The sequence below is a fragment of the Hemiscyllium ocellatum genome, chromosome 1, assembly GCF_020745735.1.
Source record: "Hemiscyllium ocellatum isolate sHemOce1 chromosome 1, sHemOce1.pat.X.cur, whole genome shotgun sequence".
Classification (NCBI taxonomy): Eukaryota; Metazoa; Chordata; class Chondrichthyes; order Orectolobiformes; family Hemiscylliidae; genus Hemiscyllium; species Hemiscyllium ocellatum.
This window is the reverse complement of record NC_083401.1, coordinates 88,411,831-88,426,183: the sequence shown is the minus strand read 5'-3', so window position 1 is coordinate 88,426,183 and position 14,353 is coordinate 88,411,831. Positions and strand designations below refer to the sequence as shown.

The 14,353-nt window shown below is 38.0% G+C and overlaps 1 protein-coding gene across 4 annotated transcripts in view; it reads left to right on the top strand.

Annotated features, from left to right (window-relative positions):
• The window catches only part of LOC132819161 (calcium uptake protein 3, mitochondrial-like), a 175,062-nt gene that overhangs the window by 61,563 nt on the left and 99,146 nt on the right, over positions 1 to 14,353 (top strand). For 3 of the 4 annotated variants that reach the window (XM_060830596.1, XM_060830605.1, XM_060830578.1), the window contains exons 6-7: positions 602 to 684; positions 13,460 to 13,534. In XM_060830596.1, coding sequence (XP_060686579.1) covers positions 602 to 684; positions 13,460 to 13,534 — 158 coding nt within the window. The remainder of the gene's footprint in view (positions 1 to 601; positions 685 to 13,459; positions 13,535 to 14,353) is intronic. The other variant, XM_060830587.1, reaches the window with a different exon arrangement.

Below are 14,353 nucleotides of genomic sequence, written 5' to 3'. Positions count from 1 at the left end.
TATTGGAAGTTGAATGATGTCTTCTAAGACGAAAGCACTCAATTAAGGTAAAATGAAGCAGGAAATAAGTATAAAATACAAGATATGAAGGAAAACGTTTGGCCCATGTATACCTAATACTTACTAACACTTCCTCTGCCTTTATTTTACCTTATTTATGCATAACATAACACATACATACTTGAAATTTGTACTGATGTGTTTCCTTTTCGTAGATTTTTATTTTCTAAACCTAAAGACAGGCAACCTATTTTTACATTACTGATTCATGCCACAGTTTGAATTTTAATTTCATTATCTTTGAAAGGTTCGCCTACAATTATTTGTGCTAGTCTTATAAGTTGACAGCACTACATATTGGTACATTGTTCCAGTGATATCACTTTTGCTAAGTGCCTTGAAACATTTTTCAATGTCCAAAGCACTATATAAGTTATAATACTTTAAATGCTTATTTGATATTATTAACTAGCAATTAAAATACTGATCCATGCACTACCTGTTGATTTATATGATAATACAAGCTCAGAAGCATGGAATATGCATTTGACATGTTGCTGTTATATCTTTAATCTATTAGTATTTTGTACATATGTTGCAGAACCTCATGCAGGTTTTAAAATAGCTTTCAACATGTTTGATACTGATGGCAATGAAATGGTGGACAAGAAGGAGTTCTTAGTGGTATGTACTTTACCCTGAATATTTGTATCTGAGTTTTAGTTTATAATGAAGATTTAATATAGTTTTTTTCTGTGCAGTTAAAGTTTGCAAGATTAGCAAGATTGATATTGTTCAAGACTTATTGTTGTACTAATTTAATGCTAAGGAAATTAAGTTGAGATTTTATGAGATTTATCATAATTGTGAAATCACCATCTCTCTGATTTTCTCTTTGTCCACACATGCACGCTCATCAAGGCATTTTCAAATACATTCCATTTTATATCTTAAGGGCTGGCTCATTCTTAGAAGACAATTAGATATTGGAACAGAACTAGTCCATTCAGCCCATCAAGTCCTCTCAACCATTTGATCATGGCTTATGTTTCTTAACCCATTCTCTTGCTTCTGTCGCATAATGATTGTCTTAAACACTTTCAATAACTTGGCCTCCAGAGCCTTCTGTGGCAATAAGTTCCACAGATTCACCACCCTCTGGGTGAAGAAATTCCTCCTGTTCACAGTTCTAAAGGATTATTGCTTCATTCTGGGGCTGTGCCCTGGGTCTTGGTATCTCCTACCAGTGGAAACATCATCTCCATGTTCACTCTATCCAAGTCCCGTAGTATTTTGTAAGTTTCAATCAGATTCCCCCCCGTCATTCTTCTAAAGTCTATTGAGTACAAACCCAGAGTCCATAACCTCTCCATAAATGCCAATACCAGCACGTGCTTAAATACTGGGACCAAAACTGATCACAATATTCCAATTGTCTGTGACAATGCTGCCCCTTTAACAAGGTTATGTTGTCCTTGGCTTTTTTCAAGAGGGGTCATAAAGGCAGATTTGTCTGGAAATGGTTACTTTGAACAGTGGTAGGGGAGTGGCCAGTTCTTCCAGTTCAGGTTTTTTCTAGTATTGGTTTAGCAAGCTGTCAGGAAACTGCTGGGTACCTAGAGAAGCAACTATCGTGAAAAGAGCATGCATGTTTCAACAGAGTGCCTTGACTTTCTCTCTGAAATCTCACCTGCTTGTAAGAAATTATATTTAAATTTAACATTTGCCAGTTGGTGTGTTTATGGGATGTTGCAGGGTTTGGAACAGCTTTGTTAAGTTGCAGTATCATATTGGTTGGGTTATCAAATAAGTTACATCGTCCGAAATTCTGTTTTCTTTTGATCCTGTTTCATCTGTAATGTTTAAATAAATTTGGTTTTGTTTAAAGCTGAGTAGTTTGGAATATCCACTTTACATCTGCCTTAAAAAAAAAGTAAGGGTCTGGGCTATCTCCCTAAAACATTTAGTCATAGTCATAGAGATACACAGCATGGAAACAGACCCTTTGGTCCAACCTATCCATGCCGACCAGCTATCCCAACCCAAACTAGTCCCACCTACCAGCACCCGGCCCATATTCCTCCAAACCCTTCCTATTCATATACCAATCCAAATGCCTTTTAAATGTTGCAATTGTACCAGCCTCCACCACTTCCTCTGGCAGCTCATTTCATACACATACCAACCTCTGCGTGAAAAGGTTGCCCCTTAGGTCTCTTTTATATCCTTGCCCTCGCACCATTAACCTATGCCCTCTAGTTCTGAACTCCCCATCCCCAGGGAAAAGACTTTTTGTCTATTTCTGCCCATCACTGACCCCTGTCGCGCACCACTCATTACATCCAACCAGAAAAGGATCTGCTAGTGTTTACACACACGTGCCTGTCAATTGCCAAGCTTTTATCCATGCTAAAATGTTACCTCTTATGTTTATATGTAATCTTTTATTTAACAATGAAACAAAACTTCATGTCACAATATAATCTAGATAAAATAGAATAAAACAAATTATTTACATAAAACACAAGTTTTAAAATTTTACAATATATAAAACGCAATCCCATTAACTCCAAAAGCACTTTGTTACAATACTCACCATAGAGAACTCTGCCACATCTATTAGAGCTTAATTTAACTTTGCTTCAGTTCTGGTCTGGAGAATCTGACAGCTTCTTCCTTAGGTCTTCATACAACTGAGCTTAGATCTTCTCAGTTTGAAATAACCAAGCACTTTGAGTTTTTCCTGTGTGAAGCTTTTAAATCTGCTGTGCAGCTGTGTAATCTCTTTAGTGATCAAGACTTACATATGCCCTATGGCAGATTTTAAGCTAACTGGCCTATAGTTTCCTATTTTCGAATCCCCCTTTTCTTGAATAGAGGAGGTATATTTGTTACTTCACTGTTCAATGGAACCTTTCCTGAATGTAGGGCTTTTTAAAAATTCTAATGTATCTACTATCTTATTAGCAACTTATTTTAAAACCTGAGAATGAAGTCCATCTGGTCAGGACACTTGTCAGCCCAAACTTTATCAGTCTGCTTAGTACCACTTGCCTCATTGGTGTAATTTCGTGGACTCCCTTCTACCTCCTGATTTACATCTATTAGTGAATGTTTTTGTATCCTTTATTAATGAAGCAGAAGCTTAATATTGGTTCATCTCATCCACCATTTCGTTGTTATCTACTGTTAATTTACCTTTCTCACTCTCTCGAGGACAAGCACTCACTTGCTGCTTTTCCTAAGAAATAAATCCTAAGATATGGTTCCTAAATTTGCTGATGACACAAAGATAGATAAGAAAGTAAGTTGTGAAGAGGATAGAAGGAGATTACAATGGAATATAGATGAGCAAGTCGACAAAGATCGAGCAATGGTAAAATATGAAGTTGTCTATTTTGACTGGAAGAAGTACCTAACATTTTGTACCAAGGTACCTTTGTACCTAAGATGACACTGGAAATGGCAACATTGTACATTTTTTATGGTACCTGTATGCTTCAATACTTGAATACATGTGACAATAAAATCTAATTCTAATTCTTTTTGAATACATGTGCAAACTATTGCTTGTAATTTTTATGTTTTGTACTAGGTTTCTCTCATACTCCAATTTCTTCCTTCTGATTAACCTTTTATCATTCCCTTTCTGGCCTGCCACTCATCTTTGTACAGTTAAAAGCTTTTCCCTTAAATTTGATTTCCATAAATGTTTAAATTAAACATGTATTGTGGGTCTTCCCTTTAGAGTGTTCCTTTATAATTGAACATGCCTATCCTAAACATTCTGAAATATCCCTTAAGTATCTTTCTCTGTCTGTCAATCAGCTTTCATGCCCACTTAGTTCCCTTATTTGCATTGTCTTAGTCAAGTATTTTCAGTCTTCTCCCTTTCAAACTGAATTTAAAATTCAGTCATGTTTTGTCACTGCTGCCAAGGATGCCTTAACTTTGATATTAATTAATGTAATTTAGTTAATCTTGTAACATTAGACAACACCAATATAACTTCCTTTCAGGTCAGATTCAAAAGGTGATGGTCTAAGAAACTTGGTTGAAAGCATTCTATGATCTCATTCAGGTTACGACTGCCAATCTGATTTTCCAGTTTACATGTAGATTAAAGTCACCCACGATTATTGCCACCACTATATAACGAACACCCAGTATTTTTTTCAGGTATATTTTTTCCCATATTGTGGTTACTATCAGTGGGCCTGCAGACCACTTCAACTTCTTTCCTTTCTGTTTTCCATCTCCAACCAAATTAATTCTACATCCTGATCTCCAGAACCAAGCTCATCTCTAACTATTGTATAAATGCCATTCTTGAAATACCAGCAATGTCCCTCCACCTTTATCTAGCTTCCTATTTGAATTTGATCTCCTGTTGTCACATATACCAAGCTACAGTGAAAAATGTTGTTTTCTACAGATTAACCATACAAAGTAGCAGAACACAGTGCAGAATAGAAAATTACAACCACAGAAAAGGTGCAGAGAGAGAGATCAACACTAACATTTGAGAGACCCATTAAAAAATCTGTTAACAGTGGGGGGAGAAGCTGGTCATGAATCCATTTGTAAATGTTTTCAAACTTTGATATGTTCTACCTGACAGAAGAAGGTGGAAGAGAGTATAATTGGGGTGGGTGGGGTCTCTGATTATGTTGCTTGCTTTCCTGAGGTAGTGTGAAGTCTAAATGGAGTAAATAAATGGACTGGGCTGTGTTCACAATTCTCTATAGTAACTTGTGGTCTTGGGAAGAACAGTTGCTATATCATGCTGTGAAGCTTCCATTTAGGATGTTTTCCATGATGCAGCAATAAAAATTAGTAAGAGTCCTTGTGGACATGCTGATTTTCCTTAGCTACCTGAGGAAGTAGAGACATTAGGAGAAAGTGAGGACTGCAGATGCTGGAGATCAGAGCTGAAAAATGTGTTGCTGGAAAAGCGCAGCAGGTCAGGCAGCATCCAAGGAGCAGGAGAATCGACGTTTCGGGCATTAAGCGCTTCTTCAGGAATTCTTCATGAAGTAGAGACATTGTTGTCCTTACTTGACTGTCGTCTTGACATGGATAGACCTGGACAGATTGCTGGTGATCATTAGTCCTAGAATCTTGATGTTGTTGACCATCTCCACCTCAGCTCCACTGATGCAGATCCACTCTGCCTCCTGAAGTCAGTGACCAACTCCTTCTTTTTGCTAATTTTGATGGAGAGATTGTTGGCTTTACGTCATGCAGCTAAGCACTCAATCTCTTCCAGTATTTTGTCTCGTCGTTGTTTGAGATCTGACTTACAAAGGTGGCGTCATCAGCAAAGTTGTAAATGGAGTTGGGGCAGAATTTGGCAACGCAGTCATGAGTGTGTAAGGAGTATAGTAGGGAGCTGAATACATAACCTTGCAGGTCACCGGTGTTGAGGATTATGGTGGAGGAGATGTTGTCACCTACTCTTATTTACTTTGTAAATGCTATATGCATTTAGATACAGAATCTTTAGTTTCGTCATAGTTGAACAACATATAAGCTGGGAACTTGGAGGAAATAAATAGTGATGTCTTGAAAAGTGTTCATCGTACGGAAGAAGAGATTCTGGAGGTCTTAAAATGCATAAAGATAAATAAGTTCCTGGGACGTAATCAGGTGTTTCCCAGAACTTTCTGAGAAGCTAGGGCTCCTTGTTGAGATATTTGTGTAATTGACATCCACAAGTATGGGACCAGAAGACTGGAGATTGGCAAATGTGCTGACATTAATTGAGAGGCTCTAAGGAAAAACCAGAGCACTATAGACCAGTGGGCCTTACATCAGTAGTTGGTCAGTTGTTGGAGGGGATTCGGAGGGACAGGATTTATGTGCATTTGGCAAGGCAAGAACTGATGAGAGACAGTCGACATGGCTTTGTGCATGGGAAATCATGTCTCACTAACTTAATTGTGTTTTTGAAGTGATGGCAGAGAAGATTGACAAAGAGCAGTACTTGTAAGTGTTCAATAAGGTTCAACGTGGTAAAGTAGTTAGTGAAGTTAGATCACATGGGATGTAGGGGGAGCTACCCAATTATTTACAAAATTGGCTTGAAGATAGGAGATAGAAGGTGATGGCAAAGGGTTGTTGTCGGACTGGAGGCCTGTAACCAGCAGTGTGTCTCCAGAATCTGTGCTGGGTCCACCGCTTTTCTCGATATGAGTATAGAAGGTATAGTTAGTAAATTTGCAGATGATACCTATATAGTGGTACAGTGGACAGTAAAGAAGATTGTCTCTGAATATAATGGGACTTTGATCAGATGGATCAAGGAGTGGCAGATGGAGTTTAATTTAGATAAATATGAGGTATTGCATTTTGGTAAGTCAAACCAGGGCTTGTTTTATACAGTTAATGGTAGTGTCCTGGGGAGTGTTGCTGAACAAAGAAACCTGAGGGTGCAGATGCATAGTTCCTTGAAAATGGAATCACACCTAGAAGGTTGGTGAAGAAGGCATTTGGCACACTTGCCTTCATTGCTAAGATCTTTGAATATAGGAGATGGAACGTAATGTTGCAACCATACAGGACATTGGTGAGGCCACTATTAGAATACTGCGTACAGTTGTGGTCACACTTCCAAAGGAAGGATGCTGTTAAACTTGAGAGGGTGCAGAAAACATGGACTGGAATGTTTGAGTTATTGGATGAGGCTGAATATGCTGGAGCTTTTTTCCTTGGAGCATCCAAAGCTGAGAGGTGACCTTAGGGGTTTATAAAATCATAGGATGAAAGCCAGGGTCTTTTTCCTAGGACAAAGAAAGGGGAACCAAAACTAGATGACGTGTGTTTAAGGTAAGGGGGAGTGAATTTTTAAAAGACCTAGGGGAGCACCTTTTTTTCCACACAGAAGGTGGTGCATGTATGGAACAAGCTGCCAGAGGTCGCAGTGGAGGCAGGTACAAATACAGCATTTAAAAGGCATCTGAATGGGAAGGATTTAAAGGGATATGGGCCAAATACTGGCAAATGGAACTAGGTCACATTGGAATATCTAGTTGGCAAGGATGAGTTGGATCAAAGTGTTTCTGTGCTGTAAGACTTTGACTCTAATATGCTATGAAACATCTAATCTTGATTGGTGCATGCTCCACTCTGCTATTCTCTGACTGCCATTTCCCATATTCATAAGATCTTTTTCAACTTGTCTCTACTTTTTGATAAACAACATTTTTCCACATCTGATCTCACATCCCGCTATTTAGTTTGAAATCTTCTTTACCTCTCCCTAGTTTATGCGGTTTGCAAGATACCTACTGCAGTGTGGTTCATGTGTAGACCATCCAGTGGTATAGCCACCACATTCCCCAGTACTGGTGCTAGCGGACCATCAACCAGAACCTTTCTTCCATACCAGTCTTTGAATTATGTATTTGGTATTTTTGTTTTATGTACCCCATGCCAATTTGCACATAGCTCGGGTGACAATGCAGAGATTATAATCTTTGATCAGAAAACAACAAATACTGATGATCAAGGTAAGGCAGCATCCTTAGAGAGAGAGAGGGTGAGAGCAAGCTAACATTGAGTTCAGGAGACTCTTAATCAGATCTGATCTTTGAGGTTCTGTTTTTCAATTGAATGTCGAGCTCTTCAAATTGATTATGCAGAACTTCTTTCCTAATTCTATCTATACCGTTGCTATCTACATGAACCACAACCACTAAATTCTCCTCCTCCCAGTGGGAGTTCATTTCCAGCAGATGTTCTGAACCATGGCACAGGCAACCTATACTCATTCATTGTTTTACCCCCTCCTCATAATATCATCTATGACTACAATTCTTTTTGCTTACCTCATTTGGATCATATAAATCACAATACCATAGTCAGTTTGTATATCCACCTTGTAACCCATTCTCATCCAAGTAGGCAAGAGAATCTTGCACCTACTGGACAATTGCAGAAGCTGACACTCCTACATTCCTCCTCCTCCTTACTTACTTCATAGAAAATCTCACCATATCCCTGATTACTGACCAAATCAAACTATCCTATCCTAAGTGTTGTGACTGTCTCTTGGTACAAAGAATTCAAGTAATGCCTCCCCCTGTCAAATGCATCATGGTATCTACAGTTTCATGTTTAAATCATAAACTCTGAATCAAAGTCTCCCAACCTTAACTGCAGACGTTTCCTCTGAATCACTGGTATGCAGGAGATTCCATACACTGAATAATCATCCCGTAATGGGTTTATAGTATTTACTTATGTTACTTTTAAATATAGTAACTTCATCATCAGTTTCATCACCACAAATTTAAGAATACAAGGGGCCTTATGACCTATGTACAAGAGCCCGCAACAATTAGCTAACACCTTTTCCTAGTCAAGTCATCATCAATTTCTGTCCGCTTCAGTGAATCTCAAAGCCTGCATACAGCACGCAAACATTTATAGGGTTAATATCTTCACACTCTGTCATCTCAGCTGTGCCTGATGTGGAATTCCAGATGAGCAAATTACTGCAAATGCTGAAATATGTACTGAAAACCAAAAATGCTGGATATCACAGTGGGTCAGGCAGCATCCATGGAGAGAAAGCAAGCTCTTCATCGGAGCTGGAGTGAAGTGTGGAGTAGGCAGCATTTATGTAATTGTGGTGTTGGGCATGGGGGGTGATGGTTTTTGAAGTGTTGGGTGGTTGAAGAATGATGATGGCTCAGATTAAGTCATCAGAATATGGGAATAGCAGAACAGTGGTCTGTCCAACTGCCAGACTGGAAAGAATAGACAGTTCCACTGGACTGAGGGAGGGAGAGAGGATATGGTGACAGGGAATGTGACAAACAAAGCTAAAAGACAAGGAAGGAATTATTTCACAATTTGAAAGTGTTGAAATCAATATTGAGACCTTCCCATCCAAGACCTAAAGTGCATAGTCTGAAGATATGTTGCTCCTCCAGTTTTCGCTGTGATTCGCTGGATCGTTGCAGTATGCTGAGGCCAGCAGGATGCTGCATTAGAATGACCGGCTATGGGAAATGTATTCCACAATGGGTGTTGGTTGAAGAATGGATTGGGTTTTCATGGAGGGAATGATCCTTGTGAAATGCAGACAAGGGAGTGAAGGGAAGATGCATTTGATGTTGGCATTCTGCTGGTGTTGCCTGAAATAGCTAAGAATGATCACTTGAATGCAGAGGCTGGTGAGATGAGAAATGAGAACAAGGCAATCCGATCATGCTGTTGTGAGTGATGAGAAGGGGCAAGGATGGAAGAATGGGTGATAGGTCAGAGGTGGTCGAGAGCCCTGTCAACCACAGTGGGCAGGAAAACATGGTTATGGAAGAAAACCAGTTCTGTTCCATACCCGTCCACAGTGATTGATAGAGCCTCGACCGCCTCCAACCTATCGCCTATGCTTCCGTCCTTGCCCTTCTCACCAATCACAACAGTAAGATTGGATTCCTTTGTTATAATTTTTCATCCCACCAGCCTCTGTGTTCAAGGGATCATTCTCAGCCACTTCAGACAAATAATGAAAAAATGAGAAATGAGTAAATCTGCAGGAAAATCACAGATGTGTAACAGTCTTTAGTTGCACCTGTATGGGTCTCAATAACTTTAGGCAGAAATTGCTTCCATGCACCTTCCCATCCAAGATCTAACCAGTGCAGAGAAACCAAGATGGTGGAGTCCTCACTTGGCATCCCTTCTCCTGACTCAATGCCTCTCTGCCTTAACAGCTGCCTCAGGGAAATCATTAAATTCTGCAATGGCAATGATCTTGGAAACAGAAGGACCTTGGGTTGCACGTCGATTACACTTTGAATTTATTGGGACATATTTGACAGCATGGTTAGCATAGCAAATGGGATCTTGGATTTAATAAATATAGTCCATGAATACAAAAGCAGGGATATTTTGTTGAGCCTTTATAAAGCACTGGTTTAACACCAACTATGATGTTCAGTTCTGACTTTAGGGAAGATGGGAGTCTGCTTGAAATGATGCAGGAAAGAGTTCTATAATTCTCCCAAGATTAAGGAATTTTAGGTTCATTCGGAAGAGTTGCACACTTGGGAAGAGTCATTCACTTTGGAGCAAAGCGGCTTCAGGGCAGATTTGATAAAGTGTGCAAAATGATGGCAGATTTGGATAGGGTAGAAAAAGGAAAGTTCTGTCAAGCTGATATTGTAAGGGCTACAGATTATGGTTTTGGGCAAAAGATGCAGGCAAGATGTAAGGTAGAACCTTTTTACATGGCTAGTGATAATGACTTGGAATTTACTCTCATGAGGGTGGAGGAACGGAAATGATCAATAGTTTCCAAAATTAATTAGATTGGCACTTAGAGGAAATCAACTTGCAGGGCTGTGAAGATCAAATACATGAAGTAGGATTGAAGTACTGGCATGGACTTAATGGGCCAAATCATTTTGACTCTAAATTGGCCAAAATCTAATTGATCAGTAGAAAAGATTTAAGGAGTTGAATGATCTACTTACAATTCATTAGGAATATATGCCTTACAGACTACAAGTGCTGCTGATGACACATCTATATTCCCTTAACTATGTGCTTGAAATTCATGAAATCCCATCACAGAATTTGAGCATTTCCAAAGCAAGCAACAAAGAAACCTACTTCAGTGGTTTTGTCATTTGTCCAACTTAAGTTCATGTTTTTCTCCATAAGAACTTTCTTCATTTTCCTGACTCTCCTTAAAAAGAAAATTGGTGACCCCTAAACCTATGGAGATATTTCTGGAGTTTGTGGTTACATCCATTCTGTGAACTTGCTCAGTATGCAGATAAATGGTTTGCCCAAATAAAATCATCCTGATTTTAGAATATTAGTTCACAAGCTTCAGGAACAGGAAAGTGTGGAAAGATATAGGAAGGATGTGGAAGCTTTAGAACGAGTGCAGAGGAGGTTTACCAGGATGTTGCCTGGAATGGTAGGAAAATCTTATGAGGAAAGGCTGAGGCACTTGGGGCTGTTCTCATTGGAGAAGAGAAGGTTTAGGGGAGATCTGATAGAAGTGTATAAGATGATTAGGGGTTTAGATAGGGTAGATACTAAGAACCTTTTACCGCTAATGGAGTCAGGTGTTACTAGGGGACATAGCTTTAAATTAAGGGGTGGTAGGTATAGGACAGATGTTAGGGGTAGATTCTTCACACAGCGGGTTGTGAGTTCATGGAATGCCCTGCCCGTATCAGTGGTGAACTCTCCTTCTTTATGGTCATTTAAGCGGGCATTGGATAGGCATTTGGAAGTTATTGGGCTAGTATAGGTTAGGTAGGATTCGGTCGGCGCAACATCGAGGGCCGAAGGGCCTGTACTGCGCTGTATCCTTCTATGTTCTATATTGCGCCCTAGTTCGACTTTTCCTGCTTCCGGTGCAGTGAGTCAAACTGGTAAATAATCAACTATTCACCAAATATTGTAAGCCTACATAAATGTTCCAGTGACCTGACTTAACTGCCACAGAGCGCCAACTTTAATTTAAGACCATAAGAAATAGGAACTAGAATAGGCTGTTCGGCTCCTCGAGTTTGCTCTGCTGACTCATAGCTAATCCGAAATTCTTCATTTCCACTTTAGCCTCAAATAGACTATTGTGTCCAGGTCTAGGTGCTATACTTTATGAAAAATGTGAAGACATTGTAGAGGCTTCCAGGAATGTGGAATTTTGGTTATGAAAATACACTAGAGAAGTTAAGACTGTGTTTCTTTTGAAGAAGGGAAAACTAAGAGGAGATATGATAGAAATTTTCAAAATAGTGAGGGTCCGGACAGGGTAGATTGGGAAAACTTCCCACTTGTGAAAGGATTGAGAGCAAAAGGGCACAGATTTTAGATAATGGCAAAAGAAAAAAAGTGAGTTGAGAAAAAGCTTTCTCACATAGCGAATAATTAAGTGTGTTCAAGGCAGATTCGATTGATGCATTCAAAGGGAGTTAGACTGTTATTTGAACTTGTCTCTGCAAGGTGTGGAGTTGTGCAAAAAGGCTGGAGAATGACACTGAGAAGTGTTCATTTGGAGAGCTGTGCAGAGACAATGGACTGACTAGCCTCTATAATGTAATAATTTTATTACATTATGTGATTGTCTCCTGCATGTCTCACAGCCTAAATCTCAGGAAGAGGAGCAGTTAGTTGAAGAGCAATTATCAAACGTGTATTCACCCCCTTTCTTGGCAGTCAACAGACATCAGAACATCTTCCTGTATGCAGTACAGCACATTACAATATGTTCATCACCTTTTTGGCCTTGACCTGTTCATATCACTAACCCCATCATAGTTTGCTTCTGTCTATTTGAACAGCAAAGCTGCAGTGGCAGAATCTTTTTTTTTCAAAAAAATTACTTTGAAATATTCATGTGTTCATTTTGGGCTTATTTGTTAATTAATTGCTCAATAAGGTCAATACCTCTTTAGGATACAGAAGAACAAATTGGTGTAGGCCAAAGCTCTTTTACAACAATTTTAGCTTTTTAATCACAAATATCATTGTGGTTTGAATTTAAATCTTACATGTTAGCAATTGTTACTTCAGATACTTTGATTTCTTTTTATCTTTTTTTGTGCAGAAATACTTTGAACTTTTCTTTTGTTTAAAATCTACAGAAAGTGTGTTTGACAAACTTATTCAGAATTTCAAATATTCTGTTTAGTTTTGGTAAAACTATTACATATATTATTTTATGCACAGTGAATTGATCTTAGTTGCACCCATCTTACTCTTATATGTCAAAATAGCAACTCTGATCTGCAGCATCTGCAGTCCTCACTTTTTCCTGGTCCAATATTGTATGCCTTATTCTGAATCCATTGGCAATTCAAAATGCCTGGTGTGAACCACCTATCTACCTAAATGTAAATTGAATTTGATTGAACCAAAACTTGCAGAAAGAGGTTTATATATGTATAACGCTCAGAATAAATGTAGTATTCAACATATATTTAATATTTTGGATTTTTAAAAATCTTTGTTCTCGAGTTATTTTTCAGTTAATTATGTACTTCATAGATGGCTATGTTATAAGACTTGTCACCAATTGGCAATATATTTAGCAAGCAAGCTTTTGATCGGCTTTGGTGCATTAATAAACATTTAACTACAATTATTCCTACAAAATACACAGAGAAAGTGATACTAGAATTATAAATGAGTATTTCCACTACATTGTACCAAGGAACAATATAACTATTGCCTCATATAACTATTTAACTATGTTGGTTGTCTTATAAACAATCTTTAAAACTAATTTGCTTTTGGAGTTTACATCATAGCAAGCCAATGTTATTATTGTAACATTATTCACTTCGGTCTATTAATTTTAATGGTCATTCTATGGAGTATAGTTTAAAAGTAGGTTTCAAAATTGCATTTTTAGTTTAGCTGAACTTAGTTATTAATAATATTATTTGTAAAGATGACTTTGTAATGTAATTCAATGATTTTATTGTAGCTTCAGGAAATCTTTAGAAAGAAAAATGAGAAACGAGGACGAAGAGGTGATGATGAGGAGAAGTCTGCACAGGTGGTGAGCACATGTATTTTCCTGTTTTTGATCCTGTGATCTGTGAGGAAGGTGGCTAGTTAAAAAGGATATCAACACCAGCTTAATCTTAATGGTATCACTTTCCCAATGTTAATTACTATAACTTCAAAAACTTTGCTGTTAGTGATAATTTGAGTTTGAGATATAAGTCATAGTTAACAGATCAAGGTTCCAGAATAAAAGGGGAAGTACTAATATTAGACCCACGGGTCCATTCTGTTCTGCCTGCCTGGTGTAACCTGAGAATTTGCTTGTATGACTGACTGTATGTTCTAATTGCTTTGTCTTTTCTTTCCCTTTCCTTTTCTCAATTTCTGACTACAATCTGTAATTTGAAACTGCACCATATGGCATGTAAGAATCTGCAACTTTTTGGTTATCAATATGCTCCTCCTCACAGTGTATGTATTGTTCTTTAATTATGTCTAGAATATTAAATTTTGCAGGATACATTATAGTACCATCAAAATATAATGTAACTTGATGAGCAAAATTATTTTAGTTAAAAAAAATTTGAATTTTACTTTACAAGCTCCACTATTCTGCCTTTAGAAAACAAGTTATGCATAAGCTCTGATCAATATGGTAAATGAAATTGTAATTAAAATATTATTCTGAATGGAGTTATAGAAACAGCAAATTCTAATATTTCCTAATGTTAATTTACAAAAAATGTTCTAACTCTTGAACACATGTTAAGATTATGGTTAGATCTAGTAACAGCGTAACACTGGTTAATGGTAAACTTGCAGCATGTACCATTGTCTGTATTTTTATAAGATGAAAGAATATGTTTAGTAG